This window comes from Ixodes scapularis, unplaced genomic scaffold, assembly GCF_016920785.2.
Source record: "Ixodes scapularis isolate PalLabHiFi unplaced genomic scaffold, ASM1692078v2 PGA_scaffold5__190_contigs__length_132052651, whole genome shotgun sequence".
NCBI classification, from domain to species: domain Eukaryota; kingdom Metazoa; phylum Arthropoda; class Arachnida; order Ixodida; family Ixodidae; genus Ixodes; species Ixodes scapularis.
The window spans coordinates 7,570,351-7,590,293 of NW_024609880.1; the positions used below are offsets into that span (position 1 = coordinate 7,570,351).

Sequence of the window (19,943 nt, forward strand, 5' to 3'; positions counted from 1 at the left end):
CAGGAACGCGTTACTTCTTTCAGTAACGTAGTACCCTACTCGTTACGTTTTCGGCACAGTAACGGGTAACGTACTTATGTTACTATTTCAAGTATTACGTTAGTCTTTACTACTTCCCAAGTCTTAAAGAAATTACACTTCAATTGTTTCCGTGTTTTAGGCGTCAAGCCATGTTTTTCTTTGCGTTTTTTCTCGTAAGTATTTAAGTGAAACCGTGAAAAGAGCTAAAGTAATTATGTTCAGTTTCTGCATGAACATAATGTTTCTTGATATATGACCTGTATCGTCAAAACCGTAAAATGTGTTACATCATAATTTAGAAAAGTAACGCAGAAGTAACGTGCCTTACTGTTTATCGGTAGCGGCAACGCGTTCTTTTATTTTTAGATAACGTAGCTCAGTAACGCGTACCTTTTATTTGCAAGTAACGAGTAACGTATTTCGTTACTTTTTTTTTTTTTTGTAACGCCTACAACACTGCCGTTCTGTCGTCGATCCCCTTCTGCACGGTAGCACGGGCGTAGCGAGCCTCCGACGAGCGCTTGGGGGGTGCCCGGGTGCGCTGTGCGCGAACACCGTGGAAACAAAATCCGGGTGGTCTCGATCAGACAACGGTTTCCCTGCACATAGGCAAGCCTCGGGACGGAGATTGAAATGGAAGCCGCACTTGCCTCCAAGAAAGTGTTTGCCGCACAAACAGTCGTTCGTGCGAGGCGACCATTCTTTTCGATCCACAGATATTATCCACCTTCTATGCGTTTCAGAGTCTGCCGGGAACTTGTCGAAACTCACTCCACTGCTTTTCTTGTACATTTCGGTGCAATTAACGGCAACGCAGCTTCGCGGCATGCTGAAATGCTATGACGCCCATGCGAAACGTGCGCGCTTTTGCCCACACCCCCCGGCTCCGGCGCGATCGCAGCGCCGCCGCAGCTCCGTGACGTCAAGCCCGCGTGTCGGTGTATAGAAAAGGCTTCCCTTTTGGTTATGTGAACTGAAAACTCGAGTAAAAGTAAAACGCAAAAAGAAAACCAAAGTACTCGGCAAAAACAAAAAGTAACTTGTAGAAGTCCGTTTTCGATACCCCAGAAGAAAAAACGTGATTAACAAACGTTGGCCCACCGCAGTCAAACAAATGAAGAATCCAAAATAATGCACCATTACGAAATAAAATTAAAAGTAAATATTTAACAGCGCGACAACCCGCAGACGGGACAAATAGCGTGACGTCACGGAGTCACTGGACGGGGCCTTGAGTCAGTCTAGATGGTCTTGCTCAGGCCCACGTAAACCCCGAGAGAGGCGGCGTGCTGCAAAAGTCAATCGAAGACATAGATACCGTATACAATTATTGTCTAAGCTGTATAAACACACAACGAAAACCGATTGAGGGCAGCCCTTGAAGGTTTTCTTCCGTAAGCGGAAAACACCAAACAACGACGACGCACGGCAATAAGCAACAAAACGTCACAGGATTACCTTGGATCAGCCCAGAGAACGGGACGAGTTGCGGTCCGTGTCTTCGGCGTGACCTCCTGTCGTAGAGGGGGCACGGCGGTCATCGCGTTCCCTTTTCGGAGCCGGCTTTGCTCTCGGAAAGAGTGCTGTGCAGCGATGACGCGCGCGGAGGATCTGGTCGATCCTGGAAACCCGGTCTCCTGGAACAACGGCTATGGCCTGTGGCTTCTGGCGTGCCTTGTGCCAGCCGCGGGCATCGCATTGTTCCTATTGAAGGTCTACGTACTGGCTACGGTCGGACGATGCACCTCCACGAGGGACATGTCCGGCAAGACTGTAGTCATCACCGGGGCCAATGCAGGTGAGAACGTCTCCTCCTGTGTCGGGGAGGAAGGGCATTTGAAGTTATATTGCAGTATTGAACAATATGAGCGAAGAAAACTCTCCTTCTGCTTTAATGCTGTGACTGTGGTATTCACAATTTCCATCTGCTTTCGATTTGTCGGAGTTTGGAACCTAAACTTCGAACACTAACTCAGCATCATGCAGCCAGAGCGTCTTTAACGACTGGCAGGTGATCCCGATAGGCACCAGCCAAATATAAGGAAATAATTTATATATGGGTGATTTCATCTCAACTCAGGCACGGATTTCGGGTCAAATTTTTAATTTTGACGTAAAAAATATGTGTTTTCGGGCGATTCCTATAATAGAAGACGCAAACGGCAATGTCATCGGATTTTTTGTTCTCAAAGTTATAGACCGTTGAAGCGGCCAAGGTGGAAACTGACGTTTTTCCAGCTTATCGGAGGTGCCATATTTCACTCCATCCCTTTCCCCTACTTTTTACGCTACATCAATATAACTTTTGGGAACACTCTAGACACAGGCCTTTTCATGCTAATTAAGCGTCTAGGTCATAGCATTTTTAATGATTTTTTTTATTTGTCAAACCGGCTCTCTGCGACGATATTTGACGAAGTTCAGCAAACTGTGCTGTGTGATCTAATCAACATATTTTTATGATCTTTATATCACCGTAAAGCTCCAATTAAGCTCTTCCCTTTGAGTATAATTTCAATATTTTGCAATAAATATATAATGCGTGCATGTGCCTGGAAAACGAAAATTTCGAAAAACTGGCAAGTTTGGAATCGATTTTCTAAAAACACCCACTTTTTATTTCTTTCATTTTTTATTCACAGTTAGTTAATATAACAGTCTATCAGAAACTACAAACAGAAATAGTAATATATTGTTTGTATGGCCGCTATTATGACTCGAACCTCGTGCTATGAGCGTTTTGAACGGGACTTCGTACAGGCGCTCTGCTGAGCAGAATTTTGGCTTATGTAAGGTTTTCGCTTTATCGTTGGCAGTTACCTCAACATCCGACCATAAACATTAATAAAATTTGGAGTAGTGTTATTAAAAAAAAAAATTTGCTTCGAAGTTCGTATCCACAAGTGCGGGTGTAGCGCTTACTTCCTCCCAATATGGGGGAATGCAGATCGTAAGAGAATTCCTTAAGGCCTTTTGCTTCCGGCTTTGAGTTTGAAATACCGAACTTGACATGTAATTGTCATATTTTCTTATTTTAAACAGATTTGCAGTGCATATACATATGTACGATTTAGTATCTGACGCATAGGAAGTACGTTTTTTTAGCGAGTTTTAGAATAGGGGGCCCCACAGTTTTGGGTGCCCCAAACAGCTTGGGGCGTCCCACTGCTTATGCGCAGAACTTCTGCGCATGCCCATTGCGATGTCCTGACCTGCTTGGGGCACCCAAAGGTTTGGGGCCCCTATTCTAGAACTCGCTATTTTTTGCGCGTACGGGTTCTTTCGTAAAATAACAAGCATTTCGTAGCGTGTAAGGCTTCAAACGTGTTAGACATGTGTTTAGGTTTCATTTCTATTTTCAGTGATTCATGCCGGGTTACTTAGACTTTTTCCTCTTGACTTAAGTTTGTCCGAGAGTTTAGATGTTACGTTTCTTCTCCGTCAATACATAGGGCGAAGCTGCACACACCGTGCAAATCACGTCAGTGCAAGTAAATAAATATTCTTAGGATAAATATTGTGTTGCTTCACTGGCTTTTAAGCTCAGATATTGAGGTAAGTTCTAACATTAAATAGAAAACATTACATAGGTCAGAATTCTGCTCAGATGAGCGTCTGTGCGAAGTCCCGTTCAAAACTCTCACAGCACGAGATTCGAGTCCCAATAGCGGCCATACAAACACTCTATTATAACTTCTGTTGGTAGGTCCCGGCAAACCACTATACTACCGAACTGTAAATAAAAAATGAAATAAATATAAGGTAAATTTTTTATAGAAAATCGACTTAGAACTAGCAAGTCTCTCTTTAGAAAAACTTGCAAGTTTGATGTCGATTTTCTGAAAAAACCAACATTTTATTGCTTTCATTTTGTTACTTACAGTTAGGTAATATAGTAGTCTGCCGGGACCTACCAACGTAAATTGTAATATATTGTTTGTATGGCCGCTATTCGTACTCGAATCTCGTGCTGTGTGAGGTTTGAACGGGACTTCGCATAGACGCTCAGCTGAGCAGAATTTAGACCTATGTAAGGTTTTCCATTTAATGTTAGTACTTACCTCAATATTTGACCGTAAAAGCCAGTGGAGCAACAATATTTATCCTAAGAATATATATTTACTTGGCACTGGCGTGATTTGCAAGGTGTGTGAGCTTCACCCTATGTATTGACGGAGAAGATAGGTAACATCTAGACTCTCGGACAAACTTAAGTCAAGAGGGAAAAGTCTAAGTAACCCGGCATGAATCACAGAAAATAGAAATGAAACCTAAACACATGACTAACACGTTTGAAGCCTTACACGCCACGAAATGCTTGTAATTTTACGAGAGTCCGTACGCGCACAAAATAAACCATACTTCCTAAGCGTCAGATACTAAATCGTACATATGTATATGCACTGCATATCTGTTTGACATAAGAAAATATGACAATTACATGTCAAGTCCGGTATTTCAAACTCAAAGCCAAAAGCAAAATGCCTTAGAGGAATTCTCTAACCATCTGCATTTCCCCGTATTGGGAGGAAGTAAGCGCTACGCCCGCACTTATGGATACGGACTTTGAAGTAAATTTTTTTAAGTACACTACTCCAAATTTTATTAATGTTTATGGTCGGATATTGAGGTAACTGCTAACGATAAATAAAAAAACCTTTACGTAGGCCAGAATTCTGCTCTGCAGAACGCCTGTGCAAAGTCCCATTCAAAACGCTCATATAGCATGAGATTCGAGTCTTAATAGCGGCCGTACAAACAATATATTACAATTTCTGTTGGTAGTTTTTGATAAACTGCTATATTAACTAACTGTGAATAAAAATAAAAGAAATAAAAGTGTCTTTTTTTAGAAAATTGACTTCAAACATGCCAGTTTTTCGAAATTTTCGTTTTTCAGGCACCATGTAGCGCATTATATACTTACCTCAATATATTGCAATTATATTCAAAAGAAAGAGCTTAATTTGAGCTTTACGTTGATATAAAAATCATAAAAATATGTTGATTAGGTCACACAGCACGGCTCACTGAACTTCGTCAAATATCGCCGCAGAGGGCCGGTTTGACAAATAGAAAGAATCATTAAAAACGCTATGACCTAGAGGCTTAATTAGCATGAAAAATCCTATGTCTAGAGTGTTCCCAATAAGTTATATTAATTTAGCGTAAAAAGTAGGAAAAAGGGATGGAGTGAAATATGGCGCCTCCGATAAGCTGGAAAAACGTCAGTTTCCACCTTGGCCGCTTCAACGGTCCATAACTTAAGAATAAAAACTCCGACAAAATTGCCGTTTGTGTCTTCTTTTATTATAGGAATTGCCCCAAATCATATATCTTTTTGACAAAATTAAAAATTCGACCCAAAATCCGTGCCTTACTTGAGATGAAATCACCCATATATATATATATATAAAGTGACTGTCCATTATCACATATTGCAAGAATGTACTGAAAGCGTGTTTAAAATGCATTTAGTGCTTTGTGCTTCGCTACCCAATGCACAACACATTCGTTTTTTTCTGGGCAAGAAACGAAACGAGAGAGCAGGCTGGGAAATGAATAATATTACATACTATCTTTCAGCGTTCTCACGACTGAAGTACAGTACGTAATTGTATATTCGCAAAATATATTTTGGTAAGGTATTTTGTATTTGTATATAAATACATTTTTAAAAGTAATTTGCCTATTCTTTGTGCGATACTCTGGTTCATATGCGTACGCAGTTAAAGTCTTCATTTTCTGCATCCTCGATTCGGCTAGGAGTTTCAAGACGGCTGGAGGTGCTAATTTGAGTCAATTCTTACTTTTAACTTTCCGAATAGGCTTAATTTCAGTTTTGATGCAAATTTTAGTTAGCTGTATGCATTCTAATGCGAGTGAAATGGGCAAGAGAACCTTCAACTGCTCTTTTTAGCTGAGAATTTCAGCTATACATTCAAAGCTGTGGAAAAGTGCGTTGCTGCATATCTAACCTAAAGGAACGACGCGGAGCCATGGTTTCCAAAACAAGGAACTACATTTAATGTTATAATAACGAACGAATAATGTAACACGAAAGAGTTGAACTGCCGCTGTCCATGGCCGGCCTCGGCCCGCAAGACTCCTGGGGACTCCTGGTGGTGTCCTTTTGCATCCGCGGTCCGGAACAACACCCCCCCCCCCCCCCCCCCACCCCCCTGAATGGCACAGGCGTCGCGCTAGCGTTGCTCCTCCCGGCGCGCAACCTGGTGGCTGGTTACTGCGGCGACTGGACTGTGGTGCCCTGGGGGTGCCCACAAAGTTTAATTTGCCGAATTTACCTTATGGCAGTTTGCTTTGGTTACTTAGTTTTAAATCAGTAAGATCGCATAGTTTAGACTCCTAGTCACACAGTAGTCACAATTGCTTGCGACTGATTGCCTTTGGTTAACTAGTTCCCTTTAATTTTGCAGAATTGAGTTGTGGTTGGCAAGTAGCTCGACGAGACAAGCAACACCAACGCTGAACTTAATATGCCTCAGACAAATATAACTTTCATGGGCCGTGGAGCTATCTATATAAGGTGCACGAGCTTTGAAACTCCGACCAGTGCCTCCTATATAAGTTACACTATGCCTGTCAGCTCCGAGCACTGGCAGGCGGAAGGGAGAGGGCAAATAGTACGTGTGGTCGCCGTGTGGTGGGGCCACCTAGGCATACAAACCTCCCATGTAGTGAAGCCAACAATCTCTTCCGTAGGAGGTTCAATGATGTCGCCCCAGCAGCACCGACAGCAAGAAATCTAAATGTTTTTGACTGGCAGCTCGGAACCAGCTCGCCGTTTTCAACGGAATATTACTTCTTATTTTCCTACCTTTTCACTCGCACACTACCCGGCGCCAACTATTTCTATGCGCGCGATGCAAGGTGACCGCCAAAGCCCCAAACTGCCGTAGAAGCAGACGTTCACGCGGCCAAGTGTTCCCCGCGTTCGCGCTGCAAAAGCGAAGCCTGGCCGCGCTTGTTTCGTAGTTTTGTATTTGTTCTCGGCGAAACTCCTTTCAATCAGGGCGGTCACATCCAGAACAGTGTTCGGCATGTTGTTAAAATAACATATATATGATATATCTTCAATAATAAGGTAAATACAACATGCTAGAAAACTAGGTAAAACGAACGTCCGCCAGGCGGCGCTACCTAGCTGTACATGCGTTTTGTGAGGTGAAGCATCGAGCCTGGAGACGTCTTGGAGAGAAGCTGACAGGCATAGTGTAACTTATATAGGAGGCACTGCTCCGACTCGAGCTGCTGAAGTAAAACAGTGTGGGGAATAAAGGATGAATAGATGACTTATCTAGCTGAAACTCGCGGCTCGACTGAGCAGCAAAAGACTTCATCAGTCATTCGCCCGCATTTAGATGTCTAAGCCAAACTGATCAAACTTCCAGCCAAACTGAAAATCAAGGGTTGCGGAGGCGAACCCCATTTCTTTTCAATTCACAAGTACAGTTTTATAGTAAACAGCAGGACGACGCCAGATAACGAGAGTGAGTCTCCGTGAAAGGAACCCGCTACAGACCCCGCAACCTCCCGCAGGGTGGAGGGCCATCTGGAGCCGGTCGTATACAGTGTTTTCGAGCGGAGCGTAGGGCTCGTCTCGATTTACAGCGACAACCCCGCAACCAGTCACGAACCCTCAACGTTTTGAACCGGGACTTTGTTTGCGCACTTCTAGGAAGTGTCTTTCTGCCTGCTCTGGTTGTTGCGTGCAAGAATTCGTTAGTCTGAGTGTGGTGGTGGACGGAGACGAATTCCCAGCAGCACCCTCCTAACCACGCTCCGGCAGCGTGTGCGCCGATATCTTGCACTATTTTATTAATTTGTAGCCTTGCCTAGTTAAACATTTTTGTATTATTTTATTAAATCATTGTTATTCTTTACGAACGTCTTAGTGGTTTGGTGGTCTCCCAGTGAAGTCACGAGTACAAGCATAATTGCTGGACGTCAGGAGGCTCATCAACGAAAAGCTCCCAGTGACGAAACATCCATCGTCAAAGAACATCGAAAATAACCTTTACTAAGCCCACCTAAAACGCTCAATCAAGCTGACAATTCCAGACGAAAGGATAACAAGTTTGAAATAGAACGTCCAGATAATTTAATCTTGGTGCCGAAATAAGGCATCAGTGGAACTGAGGCTCCGGTGTATTCTTAGTGGTCCCCGATTTGCCTGAAAATTTGCTAAACACACCAACGAACATTTCTGAAATAGTAATCCAAAAATTGGGCCAAACATTTTTTTTTCGCGAAGTTATGGAATCCACAATTTTGGCACTCACCGTGTTTTTCAAAGTGAAAGTCCCTACTGGCGACAATGAAAACGTGCATGTGGGCGGAAGGCAGGCATTCACTCTTTGGACTGTAGACTTTGTACCCAACTGATTACAGACACTTACATGGTGTCAAATAAATTATTTTGAATCTCACTTCAGCACCTGCGCAGAAGAACGAAACAAAAGGCCAGCATGGTCCATTTTTAGACTACCCGCAAGAACGGCAAGCCTGTCTTCCCCTGACGTCACGGCAATGAAAAGCGCGGGTGTGCTTGAATATAGGTTTTGGCATCATTTTCCCTTACCAATTTCCCAATAACTATCCCGAATCTCGCGACACTAAATAAGGTAACGGAAAGGGTAAAGGCCAGTTATTCCGAAAATAGTAGAGATATCAGTCCAATGCCGATGACACCGGCGGGTGGAAGGTACAGTAGCATTGGCCCTAGCCAAAGAGAGCCTCTGTAAATCCCTTTGGCGACGCACTATTTAAAATAAGTCGCCACCTATATAGCGCATTAGCTGTTTGATTTACTCATTTTATTCTTAAAATACCTACCGCTATGGTGCAATGTGCCTTACTGTGCTTTTGTTTGTCTTATGGCTGAATCGTCACACAATTTCCTAGTACACCACACTTTTCCTGCCTAATCTGGAATGCGACAAAAGGACATCACCCAGTCCAAGCCTCGAAAATAAAAATTATTAATCTCCACCCCTTTCATACATATATATATATATATATATATATATATATATATATATATATATATATATATATATATATAGAGAGAGAGAGATTAGACGTGTGGTTAGTTTTGAACATGTTAACTGATCGCATGCCATCAATGGTAAACATTGTGGTAATGAAAGGCCATAATAATGCCAGAAAAGTCACTAGTCGGAAGCGATAAATTGACCTTTACAGGATCACTGTCTCTTCCTGCAGGGTGCGTATCACGCCAGGTCTGCATTAGAGAGAATAATTGCATGGTGGGGGTATATCGTATATGTTTGGAGAGCGGGAAGTTATTAAGCCTCAATGGCCGCGTGTCTCCACCAGGACACGTTGCTTCTAAATGCTTGAGAACTGACAGCTGCTCGGCAGTCACTTTTACGTCACCCTCTTTTCTGTATGAATTGAACCTTACAGGCCAACTTTATAACCTGGGATCCTAAACTCGTCAAACACAAAGTTGAAGCTCAAAGTACTCGTAGTGCGCCAATTGACGTCGGCGAAAAAAGCGCCAATTCATCCTCGTGATAAGCCAATTGGTGCGCTCCGTCAACTTCGGCCGCAACTTTGTGTTTGACGAGTTTAGTGGCCCAGTACAAAGTTAAAATACAAAGCTGGGAGCGGGCGGGGACGTCGGAACGCCGAGCTCCGGTTGGAATGATTACGCAGCTAGTTGCTCTTTGTCTTCAAAGTTCAAACACGTTAAAGCCAAAAGCCGGACGCCGGCGTTCGGCGTTCGATCATGTTCGAAGAGCGAGTAGAGACAAAAGCAGCTAGCGTTGGGTCATAGCCTCCTATATATTGACAAGGGCTCGCAGATCGCCACCAGAAGCGGCCGCCGAAATGTAAAAGGTGGAGCGGCAGACAACGGATGAGATGAGAGCCAAGTGACTGCGGGAAGACGCCGAAACACACTTCTCCCGAGCGAACAAGCGTGTTTCGGGTCCTCGCCGCTGCAAAAGCTGTGCGCTGACGTCCAGGTTTCTCGAGAAATGGCTCTTTGATGCTCCGTGCTACCAGATCCTCGCGCTGCAAATCTGCGACCGGGCACTCTATGGCTCTGTCGTCGAACTGCCAGGCTTCGTGACTAGAGAGGAGGCTATGGTTGGGTTAAACCTACTAATCATTCCAACCACACCTAGGCGTTTTGTCGCCCCCGTGGGCATTCCTTTCCTTCACTTCCTCAATTTCTACACGCATACACCAACTCAAGTTTCCAGGCGAAGCGCAGCGCCCCTAGCGGACGTTACCCGCGCCGCGCATGCGTGATGGGATGTGGGCAAGTAGCGCACCGTCTCCCATCAACAAACCACAGGAATGCGGTGTTTGTAGAGATTGGTGAGATTCATTTTTTCAAAAACCCGTTTGGATATTTTTTCTTCACACTTTCTGTATTGATCGTTTATAAAGATTAAAATTATTAAACGTAAATATTCGATAATCTTTTATTGTTCTACCATAGATAATGTCCCTCTTTAAAACTCACATTTATGCTGCAAACTCATTATGAAATTACAATTTTGAGCTTTTTAGAGACAGTTTTATGCTCAATTTTTATATTGTCCAAATATTTTTAATTGATTTCTGCCCCTGCTGAAATTACCGCATTTTTCTAATACAGCGTCTAGAAAATTGCAGCGGGCGAACGAAAAGCGAAACAAAAATGGATTACGTGACTCGACTCTTAGGGCCGGTTGCACCAACGTCGCTTATCTTAACCCAAAGCGGCGCTTTCCTAAGCCGGCTTAGCGCCCTAAACCGAGCTTAGGTAAGCACGGGTTTAAATTCCGGTTGCACCAAGGTTAAGCCGGCTTTACAGACGCGCCCCTAGCTAAACGCTGGATTTGCGTAGGGAATCTAGGGACAAACAGAGCAAACTAGGGAACGCTCAGAGCGACGAATACGATTGGCGGAGAGGAATCACGTGATGTAAACAAAAAAAAAAAAAGAAGAAAAACTGCCGTAGTAGTCGTCGTCGGCGTCTGCTTTTGGCTGTATTTCTTCGGTGAGTAACAAATTAAAGGTCTCCAAATTCAATCATTTTTTCGTTTAACTTGCAATAACAGAAGTCAAAGCTTCAAATAAACACGAATGCTCTTTACATCTGTGATTGTGTGTTTAATATCGGTTGATAACAGGATATTTTGACAGTGGTAGTAGTTTTCGTGCTCACATTTTGAGGCGAAGGAGCCATCGGGGGCCCCAAAACTCACCGAACGCGAGAAGGACACTCTACTCACTACATCGCTGAAAACAAAACATCATGGATATAAGTAGGCAGGTAAGATGACTACTAAAACCAAGTCAAGCCTGAGACCGATGAAGTTCAAAACAGTGACGAACTCGCCACGGCAGCTGCAAAAATGCCCGGAAATCGTCGAATAGAAGTCGTCGAGAGGTCAGGTCACGAGACCTTGCATCGACGGTACTCGTTGCTATCAGCAAGGTGACAGAACTGCACTGTACCGTCGTTGAACATCCGCTGCAGCCTCAAACGGACTTCAGTTTCACACTGTCGAGTTCAGAAAAAAAAAAAAAAAAAAACTCCCACTAGTACATCACATCGCGCCGATAAGAACGGTCGTCTCTTCGCATCACCTGCCCCAGCCTGCCCCGATACAGCAATGACCGAATCTAACATAGTAGTCGTTACGATTGGTCGTCGCCACGAATGAAAGATATAAAGCAAAATATTCCTAAAAAATCGCGATCACCAAAAAAGTTACGGAGGACACAACAAGGCGCAACTTTCAACTGAATTTTATTGAAAACGTGTTCCGGTATATAGTCTCAACCATAGTCACAATGACAACAAACGACAAAATTAAACGGAAAACACCATCACAGAGCACAACTCGGAAACAACAGTATCTCGTTCTCGGGAAACGAATGAAAGATATAAAGCAAAGTATATAAAAAAAAATGCGATCACCAAAAAAGTTACAGTTATGGAACGATACAGTTTTCTGAAGCCAAGATTCTACTCGCGAGATAAGGAAAATTCACTGAAGATTGTCTCAAAACTCAGAAAACGAAAGAAATTGAATTTTCGCTGTTTTATTACTTAAAAGCGCCGCAATCTAATGCAAATGGCAGAGGTGTCGACAATCAGCTGATCGCCGAGATCATGTACTGCCACTATTCAACGCGCTGATCAGATTGAAGGATACGCGCTGCAAGTGTAAATAAACAAGGTGGTAAATAACAATACGTTACAGCTATGCGAAAATTAGTAAGTACATACGAATAAGCTCGTTGACAGAAGAACCAACGGGAATACAGATGTGAGCCCCACAGCTCCGTACGTTTCTCGGTTAGGGCTAACACGCCCTGAAAGTGGGGAGCCAACATAAAAAAAACAGGGGTCGATCAACACTTCACGCGACAATATTTTGCATCCTTGTCACAATCGAAAGTCATTTTGTCGAGACTTTCACGCTGATGTAGCCTAAAACACTTTGCACAACCAATTTCGTCCACCGCGTCGACCGTGACAAACCAGCCGCCATGTTTTTAATCCAGGATTAAGAAACAACCAGAAGCAAAGCGCCCAATGTTGGGCGCTTAAGTTAAGCGTAGTTTAGTGCTAGGTTTAGCGATAAGCGAGTTTGGTGCAACCGAACGAAACCGAAGCTAAGCTTAAGTTCCCGGCTAAGCTCCGCTTTGCGCTAAGCGACGTTGGTGCAACCGGCCCTTAGTCATTGAGAGACACATCTTGAACACAACGCATAATGTAGGTTGTTGGAAGCGTATACAATTCGCGAATCCAACTCGCTATAGGTGGCGCCACTCGTTTTTCAAAATGGCGGTTAAAGTGAGGGTTGGAGACGGTTGCCGCTGGTGAGCCTGTCCAGTGAGCTGGCTTCACTGAGCGACACAAATTATTTCTGGTAATAAGATAGCTAGCTCACCTCTTTATCCTGAAAACAAAAACGGTGTTTAGCGTAGATTTACGCCATGAGGCACATTATAAATCTGGAGCAAAACCGAAACTAACCTCTATTTTGAATTCAATTTCTCAGTGTAGGTCTTAATTACGGATTCTTTCATAACTCAAGATGTGTCTCACAACATAATTATTCCGTTAAAGAAGTTGTTCACTGAAACTTTATTTTGTGACATGCATGTTCGATTCAGGCACTTCAAAATACTTTGGAGATTACAGTGTCCCTTTAAAGACACGGTCTTTCATACACCTTAGAGGTAATATAGTATATTGTAGTTGTTGAAAAAAGCAGTGCTTAAACTTGTACGTTCTGGCTGCACTTTCTCGCTCAGATAATTGCCATCTGAAATAATGAACGTAAAAAAAAAATTGTAAGGGTGCAGGCGAGCTGGTGAATATTAATCATCTTGAATCAACCTGAGACTGGGGTAAAGAAAGAATTTTAACAGGTTTTTGGCATTAGGGTCATTGATTGCTTTAACATTACTCCCAGCACAACAATATCAGAATACATCCAATTTTTATATTAGGTCCACAAAACATATCAATTAATAAACGCTGTTCTCACTACAATAACCCAAAGACAAGATCCGAGTCAGACAGCTGAAGTGTGCGTGTGTTTTAGAGCAACGTGTGACGCATAGGACTTTATATTGCATCCAGTGTTTGAATGTCTATCTTGATAACGATACCAGAGTTTCTCATATACTAAAAATAAAACAAAATGATACCTTTCTGAAAAGACTATCTTGGTTAAATGGCGTATTTTTGTGATCGTGCGGTTAATTGGGGGCATACATTGCCGTGATTAGTATTAATAATAATAATAATTATCAAATTTAGATATTTTAAGGCGTATCTTTTAAGCTCTAATATAATTTGTTGCTTACGATCTAATTGCAAACGCGCGAACAAATATGAAAATCAAAAGTGTGCTAATTATCATCACAGGTGCCAATTGCAGCATTTTTATGCTGCAATTGGCACCAGTGATTTTCAATCAAGTTATAAAATAAAAATAGTCTAAAACCAGTGAAAACATTCTTGATAGATGTGAGAAATTTATGTAAAATTACATTAATTGTGGGTAAAGCACATTTTTTTATCAAAATCGCGACATTTGACAATCGGCGAAACTTCCAAAGTCGCCGTCAATATCCGTCCAAACCAAATGCCCAAAAATAAAATTAAAAAAAAAAAAAGATTTTTTTATAAATTACCGGTTTTTTTTGTTTTGTTTTTTTTTTCTAATTTTTAATTACTTTCATTTTTACGCGCCGTCGTTTTGCCAGACTCAGTCTTTCCAGTTCGAAGAAACCGCTACCTTCTTGCACGTCTGCTCACTGCAGCACGTTTCGTCGGCTTTGGAAGCCGGTGAAACAGTAGTGAGTTTCAGTATTGCGTATACGAGCGAACGCAAGCGCTGTGTGTTTGCGTTAGCTTTGCTCGTTCCACACTGGGCGTGCGCGGAGGCCAGAATTGCAGTCTTGGATTGGCGCATTGACGATGACGCGCGTGCACAACTCTAATGCAATCTTCTATTTGCAATCTTAAAACTCTCCAATAAGGTGCAATCGCATGCCGGCTGCAGCACTACTACGTTGGAAGAGTGAATAGTGTTGATTACGATTGGAAATGGCATTTGGCGGGCCATGATCGCGTGCAGTTCCGCCGTGCCCGCTGAGCAGGAGAATCGGGGGACCCTCACTAGAGCTCTTCCCGTTTGCACCGCGGGAGGGCGCGCAACGAGCTGGAGACGCGAATAGCTAGAGGACGAGCACTCACACACACGACCAGTAATACTCTACTGTTACAAAAAAGGAGCAGAGAAGAAATTGATACAGGAGGGAAGCTGCAGAGACCGACTTTTTTTTTCTCCAAATCATTAAACAATTTTGTTTTGTTTTTGATCAGGGGCATTCTGGAATGGGTTTTGTCATTGTCCGTTGATAACAAGTTAAGAACTAGCCAAGAATCTACAGGGTCATACAAGGAGACGCCAGGCTTTTTAAATCGACCGGAAAATTTGGTTTCTTAACCTATCATGATACGACTTTGTGCAAAGTTGCCCACAGATGGTGCAGTTTTTGTTGTTGTTGTTTTTTTTTGTAAAATTTGCAAAGAGCGACTTTACCTGAGGAAAAAGTAAAGCAAGAAAAAGGCTTAGCTCCTATGGAAACGCAGCGACGTTACCGCTCTTCAAACAACACGGCGCCGTTTCGCATGCGAGACGAGATGGCGCAAGCGGTCGCGACGCCAACTGCCGCCAACGAATGAGCAGACGACGCCGAGTGCAGGCGTATTTAGCAGACAAGGAACTGCAGTTCCTTTGTTGTTACCGCGCCTGTTTTTGTTTCTGCGACTGTCGCCGCCTGCGCAACGCGCGCCACTTTTGAGTCGAAAAGATTGTCTGCTAAAGACACTGGCTCTCGGCGCCATATGCTCGTTCGTTGGCGGCGTTCGTTGCGCCCATCTCTTGTCTCCCACGCAAAACGGCGCCGTGCTCTTTGAAGACCGTTGGCGTCGCTGCGTTTCCATAGGAGCTAACTAAGCCTTTTTTCTTTCTTTACGTTTTCCTCAGGTAAGTTCGCTCCTTGCAAATTTTACAAAAAAAAAAATGCACCATCTGTGGGCAACGCTGCACAAAGTCGTAGCGCGATAGGTTAAGAAACCGAATTTTCGGTCGATTTAAAGAGACTGGCGTCTCCTTGTATCACCCTATAGAATGCAGAGATTGACACAATAAAAGAAGATGGTACTATTGGCTGCGTGCAGAGAATCGAAGACACTTTAGTAATGCTGGATACTGGACCGGGTTTGGGATACTACGAACAATATCCGCATTGCCTTTACTGTTTATAATGTACCGTTCAAGAGATCCAGGATGACATTTCACAAAATTTTATCTTCATTTGTAATTGTAAGTAATTAATTTTAGGCCGTGGTAAGTTGTAACGTAATTTAATTGTATTTTATTTGTATTCGGCGAATTAATTAGTAATGTAGTTTAATAACTAAATTAAAGTAATTTCTCAAGCTTTAGTTCTAAGACGCTTCTTCCCTATTTCCTATGAGCTCATTGTTTCATCCTGAAGACCCCTGAACCCCTTTTTGCGCCTGTCGGCGTCAAGTATTTCTAAAATGGTAGATTTTGTTGGTCAAAGCGTAGCGTTTATGCGGTTGAACACAGCTAAAAAGGGGCTTTAGAGCGTAGCTATTTCTAGCGTCGCCAATTAAAGAAATATTGTAATGGCGCTCCTTCAATCACTGGGCTCCCGAGCTTTAGGCATCATCATAGGAAGTATTTGCTTACCGCTAATATTTGAACGCCACGCTCTACTTAGAGGCAAAAGACAAAACAAAATGCTGCGGAACTAAACAACTAAACCCACCAAGTTCGACCTGTTGGCACGTGTCCGCTAAGTGTCCGAAGGACCAGACGTCCCCTATTGGCCGGGACAGTCCCATTTTAGAGGCTCATTCTGACGTCCCGTTTTTTTTGGTCTAACGAAGGCTCGTGTCCCGTCTTCGGCGGAGCCTATGTAGTAGTTGCGAAATTAGTACTAAGCGAATGGAAGAAAACCAAAATAATGTTTACTTGTTGCAGACGTAATGTTATAAAGATAAACATATTATGAAACACGCATCTGCTAATAAATTTTATTAACAGAAAAGTGTGCGGGAGATTTGTATGTTACCGAATTTGACGTGCTTTGGTTAGCAACATTTTTTGCTGATTGTTAAAAAAATGGGGAAGAAAAGAACTTCTATTCCAGGGGTGGCCAAGCTGCGGCTCAAGAGCCGTATACGGCTCTTCGCGTGTTAAAGTGCGGCTCGCGGCTCTATCCCCTCCCCTCCCCCCCCCCCCCCCTCCCCCCCCCGCCCCCTCAACTCCCCGCTTCCTTCCCGGTCACACGAGCACTTCCCCAGAAAGAGAAATGGAACGTGTTTTAAATCGAAAGACAGGTTGCGGTTTGGTAGTTTTGTGCTACTGCTACCATACGTACAGTTGAGTGCTTTTGACTCGGATAGATTGAAAGTAGTCCGAGTTTCGTGTATTGCTCCAAACAATCTATGCTTCTGACAAAGTGCGCGTTTTTCTTCCGCAGGCATCGGCAAGGAGACTGCCAAGGACCTGGCACGCAGGAACGCGAGAGTCATCTTGGCGTGCAGGAACCAGGACAAGGCCAGGCTTGCCGCCCGGGACATTCTAAGCGACACGGGCAAGCAGGTTGTCTGCATGCAACTTGATTTGTGCTCCCTCAAGTCCGTCAGACGTTTCGCCAAAGACATCCTCGAGCGCGAGGACCGACTGGACGTGCTGATCAACAATGCAGGCATAATGCGTAAGCTGGCACGTCATGCGGACCTCTTCTTGGTAGTGCAAAGTGCGTGGGGTCCGATTTTGGTCAGCGCAAGGGCGTAAGCCAGATTTATATGCTTTTCGTGGAGCGGGTGGAGAAAGCGTTTGTTTGCTAACGCGAGCGAAGAATGCGGTTCGTCTCCTACAAAGCGCCACAGACCTCCTGCGCTGCCCAGAGGGCGCAGCGAAAAGGGACTTGTTAGGACTCGTTTTAGGTAGTATACAAACTTCAGCGTCTCAAACTGTCAGACTGAAGAGGCGTGCCTGCGGTGGTGCAAAGCGCGATCATGAGGAAAATACAAAAACAAAATCATTCGAACGCCGTCGAAGCACAAGTCAAAGCTATTCCATAAAAAGCATCAGCCAAGAGCACGGTGGCCAAGAGGCGCCGTTTCACACGTTCCTAAGTAAAAAGGCAAAGTTTAAAAGTGTCGGGCGCCAAATATTTTGGCGTCTCCACCCAGATTTGAGAGACTCGTACTCTAGCGGCGAACACACACAAAAAAAGGTATATTCTTACACCCCTTGTCCCATATATACAATACACCCCAAAACTTCAGTTCGACAGCGCACTGACATTGAACCGACGGTACCAACTTTCACGAGCGGATTGATTGCGGAGCTGTACAACTTATTAAAATAACTTTTGTGCGTGTGACTGACTGTAAAAAAAGTAATCAGTGTTTCCTTGGCCCTACTGCAAAACCTCAGTGTTTTTGTTTTTTTCTGTAGTCTTTGATACGTACTTTAGCTGCTTAATGTTATATCCAGGGTGACCATAATCCTCAAGGCGGAAAACGGGACATTCAGCGGAAAGGAGGGGGGGGGGGGGGGGGGGGGCGTAGCAAAGATTGAGTTTGGGGGGAAACCATTTCATGCAACAGCTGCTCCGTTTTCAAAACGTTGCCATAACACACTAAGCCCTATATGGTCTATGTAACAATTACACTCGCTGTTCAGTTGCATGCACTCATTTCGTTTCAAAGCGAGTTTCGGTTTGCTATAACTCGCTTGGTGCAAATTTTGTAACTATGCACTTTTGAGAAAAACGGGATATGATTCTTTATTGGGACAAAAAGACGGGACGGCAGAAGCGGACCTCAAAAACGGGACTGTCCCGGCCAAAACGTGACATCTGGTCACCTTAGTTATATTGTACCGTCATCAAGCCTCTAGTAAAAGTTGGGGGCGTAGATTTGACGTCAGTGCGCTTTACGTCGAACTGAAATATAGGGGTGTCTTATATGTTACGAAAGGTGTAACATATACACCCTTTCCTTAGGGTGTGGTGGCACGATCTTGGTGCTGTCGATTGTCTTGGAGCGTTGAATTTAGACGATTTCGGAACTTAAGAGGTGGTTTTTAGTTATTCAGCAGTACACGGAAAGAAATAGGCTCAGCGAAGGCACCAAAATTAGTGTAAGGCCAAATAAGGTGAGCCAGTACAATCCAAATGAGTGCGTCTCAATTTGTTCAAAGCTTTAGCGCAGGAGGCATATTCGCTGAGCAATGTTTGGAGATATGTGTTTGTCCTTTGTCAGCTTTGTCTCCCTCCTGCAGCGACTAATATAGTTAAGAAAACACTGTTCGTCGAGTGGAAACAGACCAGAAAAACGTTGATCGTCTGCTACAGATCGAGTGTCGCGGGGAAGTGAGATCGGACGCAAATTGAAATTGTGATCATCTCCTATTTTGTGTTCAAAGCTATTGACAACTCGCTCATCGTTCCCGAATCTCAAGTAGCTCTGCATTCGTTAACCAGTTGACATTCGCAGGTGGGTTAAGGACAAGCACCCGAGAAGCCGCGAGACCCTTTCTCGCGAGTGTTGGTGACACGTTCTCACCAAATTGTCGCCCGACTCTGAACCCTCGAGTGGGTCGAAAAATCTCTCACTGATTGATTTCGTGCAAGGTGCGGCTCCATCGTCCAATCAGCAGCCAAATATGCTCTCACTTTGACCAAAATCGAACCGCTGGAGCGCGTCTCCGACGTTTTCCGCGTTCTCCAATGTGTTCCCTCGCGCCTGACAACGTCATAAAAGTGCCATGCTGTAGCCTGTCACGATCCTGGCCATGGCGCAGACACCAGACGCCTTTTCTGTTGTACGTCGCTCCGCAGCAAGACAGACACGAGATGGGATGCCTCGACAAACGCATCCTTTTCGTCCGTTCGCCTTTTTCGCCAGCATTTTTGTGACGAATTGTCCGGGATTGCGACATCCGTTAGCATGACGTGCCGGCTCCTGTGCCGCAGTTCGTTGCCCCCTCGTGAACACTTTCGATGCAGGAAGAGGAGGGGGGGGGGGAGGGGGGGGAGGAACAGGACGCTAACTTTAGTCAAAGACGAGTTGCAGGAGCAGTACTTTCACAGAAGCGAACCTGGGAATCGCGTAGCCGTCGCCCTTATACGTACTGTTCCCAGTTATCAAAGTCGTTGACAGGTTAAGAGTAAAGTGGATACTCCTGCCACCTTTTCCCACATTAGCAAAGCGAATGCTCGAGAGGAGGTCGCCTCCTCTCCAGATCAAGTTCACTCTGCTAAACTGGAAAGAGGTAGGTCGAGCTTCCACTTTACTCTTA

The 19,943-nt window shown here is 44.1% G+C and overlaps 1 protein-coding gene across 1 annotated transcript in view; it reads left to right on the forward strand.

Moving 5' to 3' along the window:
* The first annotated feature begins 1,614 nt into the window (after positions 1-1,614).
* LOC115333126 (retinol dehydrogenase 11) overlaps positions 1,615-19,943 on the forward strand; it is a 73,295-nt gene continuing 54,966 nt past the window's right edge. Inside the window, exons 1-2 of the mRNA XM_040217355.1 lie at positions 1,615-1,819; positions 17,110-17,346. Coding sequence (XP_040073289.1) covers positions 1,615-1,819; positions 17,110-17,346 — 442 coding nt within the window. The remainder of the gene's footprint in view (positions 1,820-17,109; positions 17,347-19,943) is intronic.